Source organism: Danio rerio, chromosome 4 (assembly GCF_049306965.1).
Source record: "Danio rerio strain Tuebingen ecotype United States chromosome 4, GRCz12tu, whole genome shotgun sequence".
Lineage (NCBI taxonomy): Eukaryota > Metazoa > Chordata > Actinopteri > Cypriniformes > Danionidae > Danio > Danio rerio.
In genome coordinates, this window is record NC_133179.1 from 12,302,152 (window position 1) to 12,321,803 (window position 19,652).

General features: G+C 36.3%; 1 protein-coding gene across 2 annotated transcripts; it reads right to left on the minus strand.

Moving 5' to 3' along the window:
• Positions 1-755: 755 nt before the first annotated feature.
• podxl (podocalyxin-like) lies at positions 756-19,652 on the minus strand. Of its 2 annotated transcripts, NM_001045016.2 has the most exon segments (8): positions 756-3,509; positions 5,477-5,626; positions 5,704-5,750; positions 5,872-5,983; positions 6,385-6,423; positions 6,511-6,647; positions 6,789-7,415; positions 19,342-19,635. In NM_001045016.2, coding segments are annotated over 8 exon segments (1,338 nt in total). In that variant the 5' UTR covers positions 19,373-19,635; the 3' UTR covers positions 756-3,314.

Below are 19,652 nucleotides of genomic sequence, written 5' to 3' on the forward strand. Positions count from 1 at the left end.
GTAAAAGCAACAAATAATAACTTGACTTCTAGTTGATCATTTGGGAAAGGTGGCAGAAGGTAGATTTTTCCCATGAATCATCTATTGAACTGCATTCCAATCATCACAAATACTGTAGAAGACCTATTGGAACCAAGATTCTTATTATAAATTAGTCAAGTTTGGTGAAGGAACAATCATGGTTTGGGGTTACGTTCAGGATAGTGGCGTGCGAGAGATCTGCAGTGTGGATGGCAACATCAACATCCTGCGGTATCAAATATTTATGCTGCCCGTTACACTACAAACCACAGGAGAGGGTAAATTCTTCAGCAGGATAGCGCTCCTTCTCATACTTCAGCATCTACATCAAAGTTCCTGAAAGAAAAGAAGGTCAAAGTGCTCGAGGATTGGTCAGCCCAGTCATCAGAAATGAACATTATTGAGCATGTCTGTGGTAAGATGAAGGAGGAGGCGTTGAAGATAAATCCAAAGAATCTTGATGAACTCTGGGAGTCCTGCAAGAACGTTACCTTTGCCATTCCAGACGACTTTATTAATGAGTGATTTGAGTCATTGCAGAGATGTATGGATGCAGTCCTTCAAGGTCATGGGAGTCATACTTTTGATACCAATAATCAACTATAAGTCATGTTATTATGTGTTGTTCCTAAAACTTGAAAAGGCGACAAGACTTTTAAGTTAAAATATCGATGTTGTAGTTGTTTTTTTATGATGAATTGTACCACAATTACATTTTTATATAAAAATACACCTTTAAAAAAAAAATCACATTTTTTATTTTGTATTAGAAATCATGGCCGTCCCCGTCTGATCTGACAGAGATGCGGCTTCCAGTGTATCAGACCCCTGTCATTTGCACACAGTAGCAAACTGACTTCAATTACAGAATACAGCAATCAATTCAACCTTAATACTTTGGTGGAAGTAGATCAGGAGGCAGCAGTGAATCCCTTATATTGACAATTTGTGTAGTGCATGCAAATACAACAAAAATAATAATAGAAAACATTTAATGTTTTGGTGAAAACCACTTTAGAACACTTAAATACAACGAAAAAGGCGATCAGCGTACTTAAACCAAAAATCCAGTTCAAATGGCAGTACAGCACGATTTAATACATGAAAAGCTACACAATGTGTGTGTTGGACTTAGTGTCAAATGTTTCAGGTTGACAAGATGGTAAATTTTCATACCAGCATGACTACCAGCACAGAGATGTAGCGCTGAGGGAAGATAATGCAAAAGGTTATCTGCCAATCAGAAAGCCACAATCTCTCAAACTATCGTCTAATTTTACCAGGATGAGTTATCCATTGGTCTCAGTGGAATTTGGTGCCTGTGAGTGAGGGCTAAAACATGGAAGACGCATAGAAAATAATTCTTATATACAAGAGCAGTTACAGTCCTGTCAAGAAATAAAGCAGGGTACCAACTGTCCTGGATTAATATAATGTCCAAGTCTTAAAAATATGGCTGGAAAGGTTTCTAATAACAAAACATTTATAAACTGTGTTTCGTTCTCTGGTAGATACAACCACTATAGCATAATTTAATGGGAATCCAGTGATCCGCAAGCTAAAACACTTAAGAGGAATACTGAGAGCAATGTGCATGTAAAAATAGAACCTGATGGTGCTTTACACTGTTTTAATGCATAATGTCTCCCAAGAGGCCTTCTTTAGAACAAATGCATCAGATTTAGAGTGTTTAGATCAGTGTTTCTCAACCACAATCCTGTGGGACCACCAGCTCTGCACATTATCCATGTCTCCTTAACCAAACACACCTGATTCAGATCAACAGCTCATAATCAGAGACTGAAAGCTGTAATCAGTGTGACAGACATCGGAGACGTCCAAAACATGCAGTGCTGGTGGTCCTCCAGGAACGTGGTTTAGAAACACTGTTTTAGATGACAATATTGTGCATAAAACTGGTAATTTGTTTCTGTACATTTTAAAAAGGTTTTAAAAAATCCCTATTTACAAAGATCCTCCAACTACAGTGGTCCCTCGCCATAACACGGTTCACCTTTTGCGGTCTGCTGTTTCGCTGTTTTTTTTGTGTAATTTGACATGCTTTTTTTTTTTTTTTTTACAGCGCATTGTTCTCTGCTTACTGTTTAGTACAATGTGTTCTGTGTCCTGATTGGCTGTAGACCATTGCCAGTCAATCTCCTCCTTGCCGTGTCACATGTACAGTACAGAATGCGTTCAGCTTGCCAAATTTTGATCGCTAGCAGTGTGACTCTAAAGTGCTGTTCTGTATGTTGCAAGTTTTCTCCCCAACAATCCCCATATTGCTGACGAAACATTCTGCATAATCAAAGGCACCCATGGTAGCACCCAAAAAGCAAAGGAAGATGCTAACCATCGCACAAAAAGTTGGAATTCTCTACATGCTAAAAGAGGATGGAAGTTTAAACGAGAGAAAAGTCTGAAAATGCCTGTCGGAAAAATAGTGTAGTGAGGGGTTTTACAGCCTTAAACCATCTATACTTATTGATAAAGATAAAGCAGACTATTTTGCGGATTTTACCAATAGCGGGTTATTTTTAGAACTCCACTCCCGTGAATAATGAGGGACCACTGTATCAAAAAAAGGCTGTATTATGCATGCCAGGCCAGTAGGTGGCAACATCACTAGTTAAAATATGATCCTGTAGTTAATGTGCATTGAATGTTTTGGTCCTGTCGTCCTTCTATTTTACGTCACCAATTACACAAAGCCACGTTTCTTTGTTTCAGACACAAACTTTCACTTTAAAAACACTTGTTTTGTTAAAAATAATAAAACGGATTCCTTGTTTTTAGATAAAAATGGCATCATTTCTTCACAAGTCTCAAAATGTGTTGCAAAAAATGTTCAAATATAGTGAGTGAAATTACAATAAAATTATAATCCTGTTTTTTTTCATTCAATATTAATAATAACTGAACCAAAAGTGTTCAAAATAATAAAACAGGCTGATCCCCAACATCCGTCTGTGTATATATTTGTATGCGTATCAAACTACTGGTTTCTCCACCGTGTGATGAAGAAAAGTAAGGCACAATTAGAGGCCATAGATTGTGCATTGATCATTTCCAAAGACAGTGACACACAAAACTCAAAAGCTTTTCTACTCTTTCTAGCACATACTTGACATCAAACTATTTAATTACAGCATATACAGTGTGGGCGCCAAATGAAACCACTATCTTGTCATAGTCTTTACGTCGATCTCTGCTTTTCTTGACATTCTGGCTGGTCACAATTTACCGTAAAGGCAGCAGCAGGTTTCCCACTCGTCACGGCTCACCGGGGTCCATTACAAGTGAGTGTCCTCTTCGTCAGGTATGTCCTCTTTCAGAAGGTTGTCTATTGGGACGATCCAGCTGTCGTTAAACTCTCCATTCAATGCCAGTTTCTTCTCTTGCATCTCAGGCTGCACCTCCATCACCTCCAGAGTGGGATTGTCATGATAACCGTTTTCCACAGTCTGCAGCTCTTCTGTTAGATGTTGCTGTCCAGGTAAAAAGTACACATTGGGATGTTAATCGTGCTGTTAATCACGACCAATCACATAAATAAGAGTTTGAATTGTGTAATTTAGTTTTTAATGTGTATATTTAATATGTACATATAAATAATGTGCATATTTTTTATATAAATACACACATACTTTATAATAATATACAGTACAATGCAATACTTTTTCCATATGCATTTGTACACAGCACCATATAACTTGTGTATTTATAACAATATGCTTATATATTGTCTAACTGCATCTCTGTTTAATATTTGTCGTGTTTTCTCATATTTATTTTGTGTTGTCACTTTATGCACACTGGAAGCTTCTGTAGCCAAAGCAAATTTCTTGTGTGCGTAAGCACACTTGGCAATAAAACCAATTCTGATTCTGACATCCATGTATATATGCATACACGGGGGGGAATGATGGCCACACTTTACATTAAGATTTGACTAGTTCATGTATTTACTAACATGAACTAATTATGAACAATACTTGTATAGGGTTTATTTATCATAGTTCAACATTTAGCAATGCATTGTTAACATCCTAGTTCATGCTTTTTAACATTAGTTAATGCACTTGTTAACATGAACAAACAAACATTTTCATTAACTAAATGTAGTAAATGTGTGGTTCATCATTTGCTCATGTTAGCAAATGCATTAACTAACACAACCTTATTGTAAAGTGTCAGCAAAATTATTATACATAACAAAATTGTATGTAATTTTTTATATACAGGTGAAGTCAGAATTATTAACCCCCTTCAAATGTTTTTCTTCTTTTTTAAAATATTTTCCTAATGATGTTTAACAGAGCAAGGAAATTTTCACAGTATGTCTGATAATATTTTTTTCTTCTGGAGAAAGGCTTATTTGTTTTATTTTGACTAGAATAAAAGCAGTTTTTTATTTTTTAAACACCATTTTAAGGTCAAAATTATTAGCCTCTTTATGCTATATTTTTTTCTCGATAGTCTACATAACAAACCATCGTTATACAATGACTTGCCTAATTACTCTAACCTGCCTAGTCAACCTAATTAACTAGTTAAGGCTCTAAATGTCACTTTAAGCTGTATAAAAGTGTCTTGAATTTGCATGGAATTTTGGTAGATGCTAATGAAATACGAGTTTACAGTTCAAGGTGTACTCCCACTTGAGTCTGGAATGGTTTGGCACAGTTGCAAATAGTTTTTGGCATGGAATTCTAGTGATAACACTCTATTTAGTTTTTTATTTATTGTTTTTCAACAAAGAACATATAAAAAACTGTCTCTAAAGTCTCTAAAACAGAAATATTTGATATCCATCCATATCAGTGTTTGCATTACACTTGCATTACCGAGGCAACACATGACGCATTTGTATTACATTTCAGAGAGCTCCGTTATCAGCACCCCAGTGGAAAACGAAACCGTATCCGTGCTGACTGGCCTGGATCCACAAGGAATGTAAAGGTTAAGCTAAGAGAACTGTTCTGCTTGACTCGCAAAAAAATACAATCTTTGCACCATGAGGGTTTAGGGCACAGGTGTCAAACTCAGTTCTTGCATTGTTGCAGCTCTGCAGTTTAGTTCCAACCCTAATTAAACACACCTGATCAAACTAATTGAGTCCTTCAGGCTTGTTTGAAACTTACAGGTCTGTTGGAGTTGGGTTGGAACTAAAGTGTGCAGGGCTGTGGCTCTCCAGAAATTCTCAGAAGAGTTCAACACTCCTGGTTTAGGGTGTTTTTTAAGACTTTAAAAGGCCAAAGTGTGTTCCTTTCCGGGTCCATAAAACCAGTATTTATCTTGGTAAGATTACAGTAAGTCTTTCTCTTTCAGAATGCCCAGTGTCTGATCTGGGACACAATTGCATTGTTATTATTCTATCTGTTTTTATACTCTATCTAGATGCCATTCTTGGAGTTCCTTCATTATAAACTTTGTGTTAGGAGGTGAGTGTTACCTGGTTCTTCCTGTAGGATCTACGATGATAAGTGCAGTACGCAGCAAAGCCACACAGAATGAGCACCAAAGCACCACATGAAGCCAAGATGGCAATCAGCGTGTCTGGTATCGTGTCTTGAACTGGCTCCTTGTTGCTGTTCTCGTTTTCCTACAAAGAAAACAAAAGGTGTTTTTAATGCACAGACTTCTTTGGAAATTGCAAGCGCTACTGTTAAATCTGCTTACATTTGTTTCTGGAGGATTGTAATTTTCCAATGGTATCGCCTGGTTAGCTGCGAATGAACAAGGAATTTCTATCATTTTCATTGTTATTAAAGATGAGATAATACGAGGAAAAGTGATTCCTCCAGATGATGTGCTTCTATATGATTGGAAGCTGTAACTTTTGCTCACCATTTATTGTTATTGTTGCAATTAATTGGTTGTTGTTAATTTCCACTTCCACAGAGCAATTTCCTTTCAAGTTCTGGCCCAGCTTCTTGCAGGTTTCACGCACGATATTCCTCTGCAATCACAAATGCGTGTTTAGTGTTTTTAAGGAGAAAGTTAGATAGTTTTGTGAATTAAGTTACTTTGCATGCTATTGTTTTACAAAAACACATCCTCTGGCTCCATTGTTCTGTAATAAATTTTCTTATTAATGAATGATGTCTTTGAACATTGAAAAATAATAGAAATTCCTGATATGTGCAGGTGAATTTTAGGATGAAAATAAGATGGATTTTTTTTCCTCCAGATGAGAACATGCTGTTTTTTTTTATTTATTTATTCACTTTTTTTATTTTTAAAGGGGATGATGCTTTTTAAAAAGGCCATATTGTCATCAGGTAGAGAAATGAATGATCTCTATGACCTCTGAATGTTTAAAGACATCATCAGTCATTGTAATTTCATTCCTGTACTCACTTCAGTGCTGCTGCTGCTGCTGCTCAGATCATAGACAGGCTGCAAAAGACAAAATAAGATCACAAACGATATCAGGATTATGAATGTAATGATGATATGTAAGAAAGACATGAATGAGAGATTTACATGAGTGAAATTTTTGCGTAGATCCGAAGGCTGGGATGTTTTGATTGGGGCAGTTGTTGACTGCGGTACTATTGTGGTCTGAAGACTTTGAGAAACAAAACTTCTAGCGTTTGGTTTTGCTGTGGTGAGTAATTGAGCTGAAAAGGGACATAAAAAATAAATAACAATTTACTTTTCATTATTGTAATTATTTTACTCGTTTTTATGAGCCTTTTTGTACATTAAATGTTTAATTTTTTTCTGTTATTAAGATCATTCTGATGTGAGCGAAATCTTACTTGTGGTCCCGGTTGTTGTCTTTTTGTCTGTTGTAATGTCTGGCTTAGAAGTGATGAGTTCTGTGGTAGAGTTAGCTGGTGTGGCTGGGTCAGAAATGGTAGGCCTGTCTTGCTTCGCTGGACTGTATGCAGTAGTTTGTTCAGTTGATACACGCTGTGTTGTTCGTTCAGAAGTGCTAGTCGGAGTATTAAGGTTATCTGGATTGGACGTAGAAGCTTGGTCTGATGAATGCGGTTGTGTAACTGATTTAGGACTATCAGTTAGTGTGTATTGGGTAGTTGGACTGAATGAAGTATTTGGGTCAACTCCAGTTGGTATTACTTGAGCAGAACTGACATTTTGCATGTATAGGGTGGATGTACTGGGTAAAGCTGTTGAGCCCTGGTTGTTGTTAGGATCTGATTGGGTAGTTGGTGCAGAAGTGGGAGGATGTGTGGCTTGGCTTGTTGGACCAGCTGGAATGGATGTTGTTTGTGCTTCAGTTGTTTGTGCATTAGTCGCTTTGTGCACCGTAGTAGACACAGTTGCATCAGTGACCACACTTCTATTCGAGGTACTGTGTGATTCAGAAGCGGTGGGTATTGTGGTTTCAGACTGTGCATACGCCATGTCATGTAGGAAGGCACCTGTGGAGAACAGAAAACAACCAGATAAGAAAGTTTGCAATCTCAACATATCTTTTTTCCGGTTGCAAGTTTTAAAACATGGCATTGTTACACAGTATCAGTGCTGTAAACTCAGTAGTAACTGATTTTATGCACGCAGACAAGTAGCGTAATTGCTGATAAGCTGCTGAGAAATTGGAAATGAATTACTGCAATGGTTATTATAAGAGAAGAGTTAGATTTATCAGCCTTTTGGTTTATCCTCTTCAACATGAAACATCCTAATTCCTGTATACTTCAAGTTGGCTTTGGGTTATACAGATTTTGTACTTATTTTCAACATGCTTATGCACTTTCTTTTTCTGATGCATCAGATGGACATTGATTTATATTTTGTTATTATGCGGATAATTCACCCCAAACTGAAATTTCCCTTCACTTGTGTCAAACTTGTTGACTTTCTTTCTTCTACTGAACACCAGAAGGTTATTTTGAGGAAAGCAAGTATATTTGTTTTTCCTATGTCGGATGTCAATGATTACAGGTTTTCAGCTTTCTTCAAAATATCATCTTTATTGTTCAACAGAATAAAGAAACTCATAAAGGATTGGAACCACTTGAGGATGAGTGTCATATTTGGGTGAACAATCCCCACAACTATGAAGGTAAATCAGTTGCGTAACTCGAGAGCTTGCAAATGTAAATGTGAGCACTTGTGATAATAATATTTGTATGTGTAGGTTGAAATGTACACTTACAGCTCTGATGTGAACAGCTGAATCCCTCGATTTGCGCACACACACAACAATCCACACACTTGTGTTTTAAATTGGAAGTTGCAGATTAATAGTTGTGTATTTGTAAAATGTCATTCACAAATACAAAGTGACAGACACACGTGTGCACGGCAAATTTGATTGCATCTTATCTCTACAACCACAGGTCGGCACTCACAACCTCTCAGTTTTGTCAGTACAACTACAAATCTCCCGCGCTCTGACTTTTGCTACACATCTCCCGCGATCTCTGTAGCAGAACCCATCTGTGCACTTGCAAATGCAGAGGCGTGAGCAGCGCGGGGCGGGGGAGGGGCGGGGCAGGTGTAAAGCTGTTTGATTGGCTGATGCCTGACCAATGAACAATGCCAGCAGCCAACAGGACTGAGGTGCAAAAGAATCATTTCCCACGATTATTTTATTATTTAGGGTTTATTTCAACTCTTTTCTGAAGAGATTCTTGTTAAAAATCATTAATTTTGCGGAAATGAACATACCAGTAAAAGAGCAGCAAAGCCAGTTTATTGGCTAGAGCCAGCCAATGAGATGGGGCGTTTCTGTTTGTCAGCACACAGGGCAGCTCACGTTGTTGGAGGCCTCGAGCAATCAGAGGGTAAGTTATGATTTTTAATAATTATCTATATGTTCAATATTGTTAGCTAAGCTAAGGACTGTGCTGGGTGCTTCTCTTGTTTGTTTTTTTATATAAGAAACAGTTATGAGTTATGTAGGAGTTGCTTTCTATCATGTTATATCGTTCTAAAGATACGATTCAACCCACATGAAATAAGTTGTAATAGTATTTATAGTAAATAATATTACGTTTTTGAACCATACTAACTATAATAAACTGTATTATATTGTATATACTGCAGTATCTACAACTTTGTTAATGAATGCAACAGCACACTGTAGTATTAACTAGCATGAACTTTAATAAATTGAAGTATATATATATATATATATATATATATATATATATATATATATATATATATATATATATATATATATATAGCTTAAATTTGATAAGATTGAAATATAGCTATTTGTTTAAAACTAAACATTCTAATGTCATTTATTATGCAAATATCAAGTTGAAACAAATCTGTTAAGAACACGTATTTATATGTAAAACCTAATACATTTTAAAGCAGTTTCATTTCTTTCTAATTTTTACATCTACATGCATTACATCTGATTTAGGTCCACAACTTGCATCCTTCAACATGATATGTGTGTTCAAAGGAAGAGCAACTAGGTGAGGGAGACAGTGTCCATCGCTCGGCTGAGGGTCCACTTTGAGCATCTCATCTGCAGGGTTAAGCAACATAAGCTGAACAGTCATCATCTCTCTCTATTACAGCGAGCATCAACCAGCTTTACACAATGGCTTGCTTTTTGCCCATTACTAAAGGTTTGAGCAAAGGATTAAAGAGGAGATAACATTTGATGGGTAATGATGAAGTTGGATTTACCACCTCCATCTCATTATGAACAAGGAAAAACCCTGAAATATTTCAATACAAGTAACTAGACATTTGCACTGCACTTATTTGCACTGTAAATTTTATTTGACAAATTAATGTTAAACATTTCCCTTACAGCACAGGTGTCAAACTCAGTTCCTGGAGGGCTGCAGCTTTGCAAAGTTTAGTTCTAACCCTAATTAAACACACCTGATCAAACTAACTGAGTCCTTCAGGTTTGTTTGAAACTTTCACTTAAGTGTGTTGAAGCAGGGTTGAAACTAAAAACGTGCAGGGTTACGGCCCTCCAGGAACTAAGTTTGACAGCCCTACTTTACAGTAAAGTGTAAAAATACTACATTAAACAATTAGCAAAATAAAAGTTGTGTGTTGGTGAGTGTGTGTTTTGTTCAAATCTGTAATCATCTTGGCAGGTAAAAAGAGAAAACAAATGGTCGGCTTCCTCTTGAATGATCTGAATCATTTTGAAGTGTTTGTAGATGAGCTGGATCATCATGTCATCTTTAGCATAAATAACATCCTATTCAAGCTATGCAGCTTCTCTGAGTTCCTCATCGACTTGAAACATCCTGATCTCTCCTGTCACTCCATCCTTACAGGAAACTGAGAAATAACCTATAGTTAGTAACGTTCATAATTAAAAAAGTGATATAAAGGACACACTGTACACAAACATGTAAATAGATAGATGGATAGATAGATATGATGCAGGTTATTATAACAAAAACCGGTATAATCAGTGAGAAACTGAAACGCCTAGTGTTATTTTTAATTGCTATAAATGTGTGTGTAAATATACTTTAATTTATTAAAGTTCATGCTAGTTAATACTACAGTGTGCTGTTGCATTCATTAACAAAGTTGTAGATACTGCAGTATATACAATATAATACAGTTTACTATAGTTAGTATGGTTCAAAAACGTAATATTATTTACTATAAATACTATTACAACTTATTTCATGTGGGTTGAATCGTATCTTTAGAACGATATAACATGATAGAAAGCAACTCCTACATAACTCATAACTGTTTCTTATATAAAAAAACAAACAAGAGAAGCACCCAGCACAGTCCTTAGCTTAGCTAACAGTATTGAACATATAGATAATTATTAAAAATCATAACTTACCCTCTGATTGCTCGAGGCCTCCAACAACGTGAGCTGCCCTGTGTGCTGACAAACAGAAACGCCCCATCTCATTGGCTGGCTCTAGCCAATAAACTGGCTTTGCTGCTCTTTTACTGGTATGTTCATTTCCGCAAAATTAATGATTTTTAACAAGAATCTCTTCAGAAAAGAGTTGAAATAAACCCTAAATAATAAAATAATCGTGGGAAATGATTCTTTTGCACCTCAGTCCTGTTGGCTGCTGGCATTGTTCATTGGTCAGGCATCAGCCAATCAAACAGCTTTACACCTGCCCCGCCCCTCCCCCGCCCCGCGCTGCTCACGCCTCTGCATTTGCAAGTGCACAGATGGGTTCTGCTACAGAGATCGCGGGAGATGTGTAGCAAAAGTCAGAGCGCGGGAGATTTGTAGTTGTACTGACAAAACTGAGAGGTTGTGAGTGCCGACCTGTGGTTGTAGAGATAAGATGCAATCAAATTTGCCGTGCACACGTGTGTCTGTCACTTTGTATTTGTGAATGACATTTTACAAATACACAACTATTAATCTGCAACTTCCAATTTAAAACACAAGTGTGTGGATTGTTGTGTGTGTGCGCAAATCGAGGGATTCAGCTGTTCACATCAGAGCTGTAAGTGTACATTTCAACCTACACATACAAATATTATTATCACAAGTGCTCACATTTACATTTGCAAGCTCTCGAGTTACGCAACTGATTTACCTTCATACACAACAGTCCAATCTGGCAAATCCTGTCAAGCTTGGATTATAATGTTCTTGTCTTTATATATTCACCTCATATTGCTATTATTATGTCTCCATGTCATATTCAAGAGGGGGATTACCTCTGTTTTTAGTTAGCTGGACAGGACACGCTATACAATAACTTAGGAAGTAACACACCTACTCTTATGGGCGAACCCCAGGGCTGCCAAAACAATGGAGTCCAAATCTGCTCCATAGCCTCTTGAGGCTTAAAACAATAGCATTTCCTTAACCTCCAGCTCTCCTTTTCATAATTGTATATTTAGTAATCGAGAGACTTCTAGTGACTATTATTATTTTACAACTATGTCTTGAACAGGCTAAGATTAACCAAATATTTAAAAAACTGCTTAGTTTTAACATTGCTTGATTCTAGACCCCCTTTTTTTATAATTCAGTCCAAGACTTTATATTAGAAGTGACTTAAATGTATTATTATTTGATGTCATTTGTATCTGTCCATTATGGATCTTGTGAATTTGACCTAATGGGATGTCAGAACAATCAGTAGTGGCTGTTGTAAAAACATGGCATTGTTGCTGTTGGGATAGGGGGTGGTGATGGGAGACTGTTTATTTTGGTTGGTGAGCTGGTGTAGTCTTATATTTAGCCCTTGGTCTAATCACCATCTTGCTACATAGCCTTACACCTCCAAAAAGAAAACAAAGCCCACCGCTAATCAGCACAACAACCTAGTAGAGCTCATTTTCACTGTCACTCCTTGTTTTTAAACAACCAGATTATAGTGAACCTCATACAAGTTGAAATGCATTTATTTGAGTAATGGAAAGTGTAAGATTGATGTTTATACTTTACAATAGTTCTATCGTTCAGATTGACCCTCGTTGACCCTGCTGTCAGCCAGGTCTGTTTATCAGCCATTGACACGGCCACAGTTGCAAATGCTATCAGTGTAGAGACTCTTTGGACAAAATGCAGACATTTCACCTGCATGGATGCTCCACACTCAAGGGTATGTGTAATCTTAATCTGTCCTACAGGCTCCCGCACTCTCACTCTGAGATACTTTTTTTTTTTTTTTTTTAGTGATCCCAGATAATGATATCTCGACTCATCTGAAAGACCAGAAAGAGAAATCAGATCAAATGTAGGTGATGCTTTGCTGACGCTGGTTATTAATAATGCATCAAGATAGGGATGCTTATTTCAGTTAATTTTGCCAACCAACAACCAATGCTCCTTTTAAGATTAATATGAAATTATTATTTAATTTTAAAAAATACGTACCGATTTTGTGTCTGTTATATTAAATATTGCATTTTAAAAGAACAACAACAAATCTTCACACACCTGCAGCATTTCCAACAGCATAGACAATAAGAATAAATAATAAAAAGAATAAAATAAATAGTCCTGCTCTAGATATTTTTTTTCTTAAATGACAATTTTAGATTACAAAACGAAAAAACTGTCTGATTCCTTTTGAAGAACTGGCATATGCTGTTTTCCCGATTATGTTTTTTTTCTTCCAAAATATTTTTGGATAAAATTTTTTTCTTCTTTCAAATAAAAGTACCAGGCTACCTCTGAAATCGAATGCTCCATGGAAAATATGCATTTAATCAACGGAAACTCCACCTCTGCTTTCATTCGACTGACTTAACATGCTTTTTCGGCTCAAAGTTTACTTTTTTTTTAAACTGCAACCACACAGTGTGCAACAGTAAAAATGTAAGGTGCCCAGGACGCTGCAAAACGCTCGCAACCGTTAGTAAACCTTTTTAAAGATTCCCCTCTCAACGCAAAACGCGTGTTTGCTGTGATCGGCCTCTTATACAGCCAAACTTATAAAACATATACAGTTGAAGTCAGAATGATCAGCCCCATTTTGATTTTTTCTTTCTTTTTTTAAATATTTCCCAAATGATGTTTGACAGAGCAAGGAAATTTTCACAGTATATCTGATAATATTTTTTCTTCTAGAAAAAGTCTTATTTGTTTTATTTCGGCTAGAATTAAAGCAGTTTTTAATTTTTTTTATATTTTTGGGACAAAATTATTAGCCCCTTTAAGCTAATTTTTTTCGATAGTCTACAGAACAAACCATCGTTATAGAATAACTTGCCTAATTACCCTAACCTGCCTAGTTAACCTAATTAACCTAGTTAAGCCTTTAAATGTCACTTTAAGCTGTATAGAAGTGTCTTGAAAAATATCAAGTAAATATCAAGTATTATTTACTGTCATCATAGCAAAGATAAAATAAATCAGTTATTAGAAATTGTTTTTTTAAACTATTATGCTTAGAAATGTGCTGAAACAATAATCAGTTATTATGAGCATCCCCAATAAAAGACTTTAAAAAAATCAAATCAATCAAATCAAATCAAATCAAAATTCACTTCTCTGATAAAAGATTTAAGCTTTTTAAAGGATTTTTTGTTTTGTTTTGCAATATGCCGAACAGTGTTATGTTTACAAGTAAAGTAATAAATTATTTCTTAATTGCCCGTCCAGTTGTATTATATTGTACTACACTCATTTCTTTGAAAACAAGCCGCACACTCTCAGTCTCACAGGAGGTCTTTGGGCCCCCTTTTTCCCCATGATAGTGTCCTATTCAGTGGTAATTGAACAGACCCATAGGCCCAACGGGAGAGAGGCAAGAAAGACAGGGTTTGGGGGGGGGCTCTTTTATGGAGCTGAGTCACAACTAACCCCCTCTATTGAGGTGAGGAGAAGGACTGTGAATATAAAAATGCGCATAATGAATGAAAGACAGACAGAAGAAAGGGAGAAGGAGTCTGAGAGGGCTGGAAAAGAGGCCGAACAAGGTCAGCAGGCATTTGTGTTTCGCATTCCTCATGACACACACTATCAGACGTCATTACGGCAGACTAATGTAACTGTATCAAGCTTTTTTAGAAGGGTGAGCTATCAAAACTGAAGTGCCACTTTTTTACATTTTTGAAAGGATTTAGTGATGAGGTGGTGTGAGCTTGATTGTTGTCTTCTAAGAAATACTAGCTGTTAAACGGGGTATCTGAGTGATAAACTCAAGGATTTGTGGGTTAAGGAGGGGAGGTTGGGTATTAGAGAAGGGAGTTGAAGACCACGCTGGTGCCAGTTGCAGACGTTATACATAATAAGCAGATCTGAGGAGGAGGAGGAGGGGGGTGACAAAGGGGCCATCTTTGGAATCTCAAGACAGGCAGGGCTAATCTTTCGCTCGCTTTTACTTACACGTCTTCTACATAAAGCATTCCAACACTCCCACGTTAAACAAAGGATTACATTACCTCTTGATGCCATACTAATAAGCCAAACTGGAGATTTGTGGATGATAGCTAATAAATAGTCATAGTTTAGTGTATCTGTCAAATTAAAGCTTTAGCTGATGAATAAACACCATTTTTGGGAAAACTGGCAGAATCTAATCGATGACTCATGATGCACTAAGGGGCGTTTCTAAATATTGGGAGTGTGCAAGAGTGCCTTAGTGCCCGCCCACTTTTTAGTTTTAACTTTTTACATTCATTTTTTTTTCTTATAGTTTTTTTGTAATGCAGAGAGACTCACAACACACCTCAAATATTTAAAAATCATAATAACAAACTAAATTACAAGTACTTTATGGATATAAAAAGGGACAGAACTACAATGACAGAAAGCAGGGGTGTAAGTCCTGGAGGGCAGGTGTTCTGGAGAGTTTAGCTCCAACTCTAATCAAACACACCTGAACAAGCTAATCTCTTAATAAATATACTTGAAACTTCCAGACAGGTGTGTTGAAGTAATTTAGAGCTAATTTCAGCAGGACACCAGCCCCCCAGGACCGAGTTTGAACACCCATGCCGTAAGCGCATTGTAAATTTAAAACTGTTGGTTGTGGTGACTGAAACAATATATTTCATATAAAACATGTGTATTGTTACATTAGTTTTTATGAAAGTATGTTGAGGGTAGTCTTGAATTCGTCATTTGTGATGTTGCATAACAGTGGACAGAACTAAAGATCTTTAGCATGCTGTGCTGGCTGCAACTGGATTGGTTGAACTTTTGTGTACAGCTTCATGGCTAATGCAGTTTATGTGCACACGTTTCTTAACAGTTAAGAAAATACAGTAGTTTTAAAAACAAATGAATGAGAACAGGAGGATTTAACAATATAGTTAAAAACTTGCACAATGTCAGTCTTCAGCATTCAATTATTATGAACGATGAAAGAAATCATTATAAAAATTATATTTCAAGTGCTGTTCTGTTAAACTTTATCAAAGCTTCCTGGAAAAAGAAAACAGCACAGCCTCAGCATGTCTGTTAGATTTCTAAATTTTTTGATGATGCAAACTTTCTAAAAACTGAAAATTAATTACAATTGTGAAATGAAAATGAATTTTAAATGAGGGAAATGTCTGTCATGAAACTCTATGCTCACACAGGCTGATAGGTCACCTAATCTGCTCCTGCATCATTAACTACATGACGCAGGAGATTGGTTGCTGTCTCCCCAGCAGCCAATGAGCTTGCTCCTCATCAGTTTAAATGCTCTGCATTATTGTATGCTGTTTAAGCTGTGGTGCATTTTTGGACACCCTCCTCCACCCCAGCTCCACCTGAGTTTAGATTTGCAACAGAGGTTACTGTAAAAAACAAATTTATTTTATTTTTTTCCAGCAGCTGGGGTGCCGGATTTTTAGTAACGGTCAATAAATAATAGAAATATTTAGTGTAAAATAACGAACGTTAAATTACAGAAATTAATCATGAAGTAATGGATGTTAAATTACAGAAATGTACCATAAAATAAAATTTCCATGTACATATTCATTACCATACTAAATCTGAAAAGTGTTTATGACAGAAGATATTTTGCTGGAATAATATATATTAAAATGACATTTTTATCCATATTCACAACCCTGCCGCGTGTAGGAGACTATTTACTAAATACTTTGACATATATATTATAAAATAAAAATACTGACCTCAAACTTTTAAGCATTAACATCCAAAAATCCAGCCTTATCCACTAAAAAATGCATTTTATTATGTAATGATGTTTTTAATATTCAGACTTCTTGGTTAATAAAGTCTTTTGCTATGCCTCACCCAGACGTCCTGTTTCAGTAGGAAGTATGACAACACAGGAAAGAAACCCATACAAGTCAAGCCTCCTTCAAGAGAGTCTTTAAAAAGTTCTTTAAAAAACACCACCTACATGATCATCTCTTGGTAAATCAGCCTGTCATTCTTTAAAATCAGATTTCTTTCTCAGAGAAATAAGTTAGATAGTTGGGCTTAGAGATGTAGAAAGACACAGAGCAAGAGGAGAAAGGAAACAAGAGCCACACCTTCCCTGGGAACAGGGATGTTGACAGAACATTTTCCAAGCCATTGTTCTGCACTTTCCCAAGCCTTGTGTGAGATGAACGCATCCAGACAAGAGCATTGGCAAAGGATACTTGGTTTCCATCTGTTTCGTTTGGCTAACTAAACACTGAGGAAGAGGGAAACCTTACATAACACAACCTGTCGTCAAAACTCAACACACAACGAACTTAATTCAAATAGTCTGTGGAAAAAACATGGATGAAGGATCCTTGAAATCCAGAAAAGCATCCTCACTCCTCCAATCAGACCACGTTAAAAAAGGCTGACCAAGAGTCAGAAATGCTTATGATGCCAAACAAGACTAAACACGAGCTCTTTTCTAATAAGCGTCAGTCTGATGTCTGGATGAGCAGGTGCATCACGCTGATAATTAAAGAATAACAGTCCTCCCTCTTGAGTCCGGGAAATACTTCTTCAGTAATTGTGTTGCTGTTTGTGGTTTCAGCAAAGCAGCTGACAGAAATGTGAAGTGGCACAGATGCTGCACTTCCCAGAGCACACCTACACATGCGGTCAGGTGCTGTTAGATCAGCAAAAAAGCCAGTTGTTTTATGATAACTAAGTCATGAACGGATAAGCAGCTGGTGTGCATTGAAAAGGGAATTTATATAGAGGATTATTAAGAGAGTTATATATTTTTTTATGTCGTCATTATTTTACTTGGAGCATTCACAATTGATTTATGGTTCTGTTGGTTCATTTTTTTTTTATTAGTTAAGATCTTTTGAAGGATCTATATCATGTAAAACACAGGTTTCACACTCAGTTCCTGGAGGGCCGCAGCTCTGCAGTTTTGCTCCAACACTAATCAACCACAGCTGATCCAACTAATTAAGGTGTTTAAGAATGGTCTTAGTTGGATCAGGTGTGTCTGATTAGGATTGAAGCAAAGCTGTGCAGAGCTGCGGCCCTCCAGGAATTGAGTTTGAGACCTATGATGTAAAGGAATTAAAACAGCACCAGGAATTTGTTAGTTTCACACATATGAAGATGCTTTTCCACTGTTTTGAACTATAATGGACGTCACTACTATGAGAAAAAACAGGTGCACTTGCACTTAAAAAAATGTTGGATTCCACACAAATCCTTCATGTTGTTCCAACACAAATCGATTAAGTTAACTTAATTGTTTTTATAAATTTAAGTGGATTAAAAATAATAATAATAAAAATTGCCCCCCCCCCCAAAAAAAAACCTTAGGAATTGTGTTGGAAAAGTAGTTTGAACAAATAATAAATAGTTTTTTGGGTGTGGGTCTCATGACAATGTGTCCGATACACTGAAAAAAATATTCAAAGATGATTCCTTGAAATTACTTAATTGATTTGAGTTAAGTGGATGTATACAATTTATTTGGGCTGAATTGAATCAAACAAATTGAGTTGAATATGTTTGATTAAATTCCATATGAATTGTTTGCAACTCTACAGACATCAAAGTGTATATAACTCATTTATTATAATAAATAAATATATGATTATCATTTATTTATTTGTATATATTATTCATCTAGTCTTTGTTCTGTATTTAATTCATATTTTAGTTGAGCTGAGTTCACACTTAATCAAATGAACTGCATTGGAAGAGCAATTATTGTTTTAATCAATCAAACCTCACTGATAAAATCATTCAAGATTATTTACTAAATACTTTTAAGTTAAGTGTTTATAAACAATTTATTTGGGCTGAATTTAAACAAACAAATGATGTATAACATTACCATTTTAATTAGTTTAAATTAAACATTACTTCTGTTTTTCAGTGCTGTACATGGGAACCACTGTTCTCTGTAAACACTCATGGGAAATTAAAAAGACACTAATATAATAGTAAGAACTAGACAAACAAGCTAAAAAAAAGTTCACAATGTGGAGGTTTTGAATACTTTAAAAGCATTTAAACAGTTTAAAATCCTGCACTTGTTTTTAGAGAATTTAAGGATTTGTGAGTGTTAGAAAACTATAAGTAGCAGCATTAAAAGATGCTGCAGGATCGTCCAAATAAAAACGTTTCATTAATAAATGATCCCATAATTAACCTAATGAAGTCAACGTTTTGAAAACATTATTAAACCCTAATTGCTTTGGGGAGATTCAATAAGCTTCCTTTACTAGCTGGCAAGTGTTTGGTCACACAAAAATTATGTACAACTGAATTTCTGACTGTTTATGTGCGTTACTTTAATTCATAAGAAACTGAATTAAAGTTAACCCTTGATAGTTTAAATCATGGCGTTATATCGCCATATATACACATGTGAAATATTCAAACAAGTTATAGGCTACAAACAACCTTGATTGAACTTAATCATCAATATAAACCCAGCACATGTCCCTCAAATTAACCGACTAACATTATATTTAATTACTGAAGAGATCGAGTTTATATTTAAGCTGCATCCTCGTCGTATATGAAGGTAAACTCACCTAATACGATGATTGTCCACGTGATGGTCATTTTCAGATTCTCCGCGTTCAGTCTCTTCAGCAACAGTTTAGCATGGGAAACGTGGATCCGCCGCTCGGTTCCGCTTTTCGTCTTGAGTTTGTATCAGGACTTTTTTTTTCTTTCACAGCTGGTATGTTTTTATCTGAAAGCCAAGAGGAGAGCTTTTGTTTGCTCTGCAGCTTCTCCGCGGCTCTACCCCACCCTGAGGGTCCGGGGATTTGGGGGGCAAAGTTTTGGTGTGTTACCTTGGCTGCGCGGATTGTGAAGCGTTGAATGCGGAGTCTGGAGT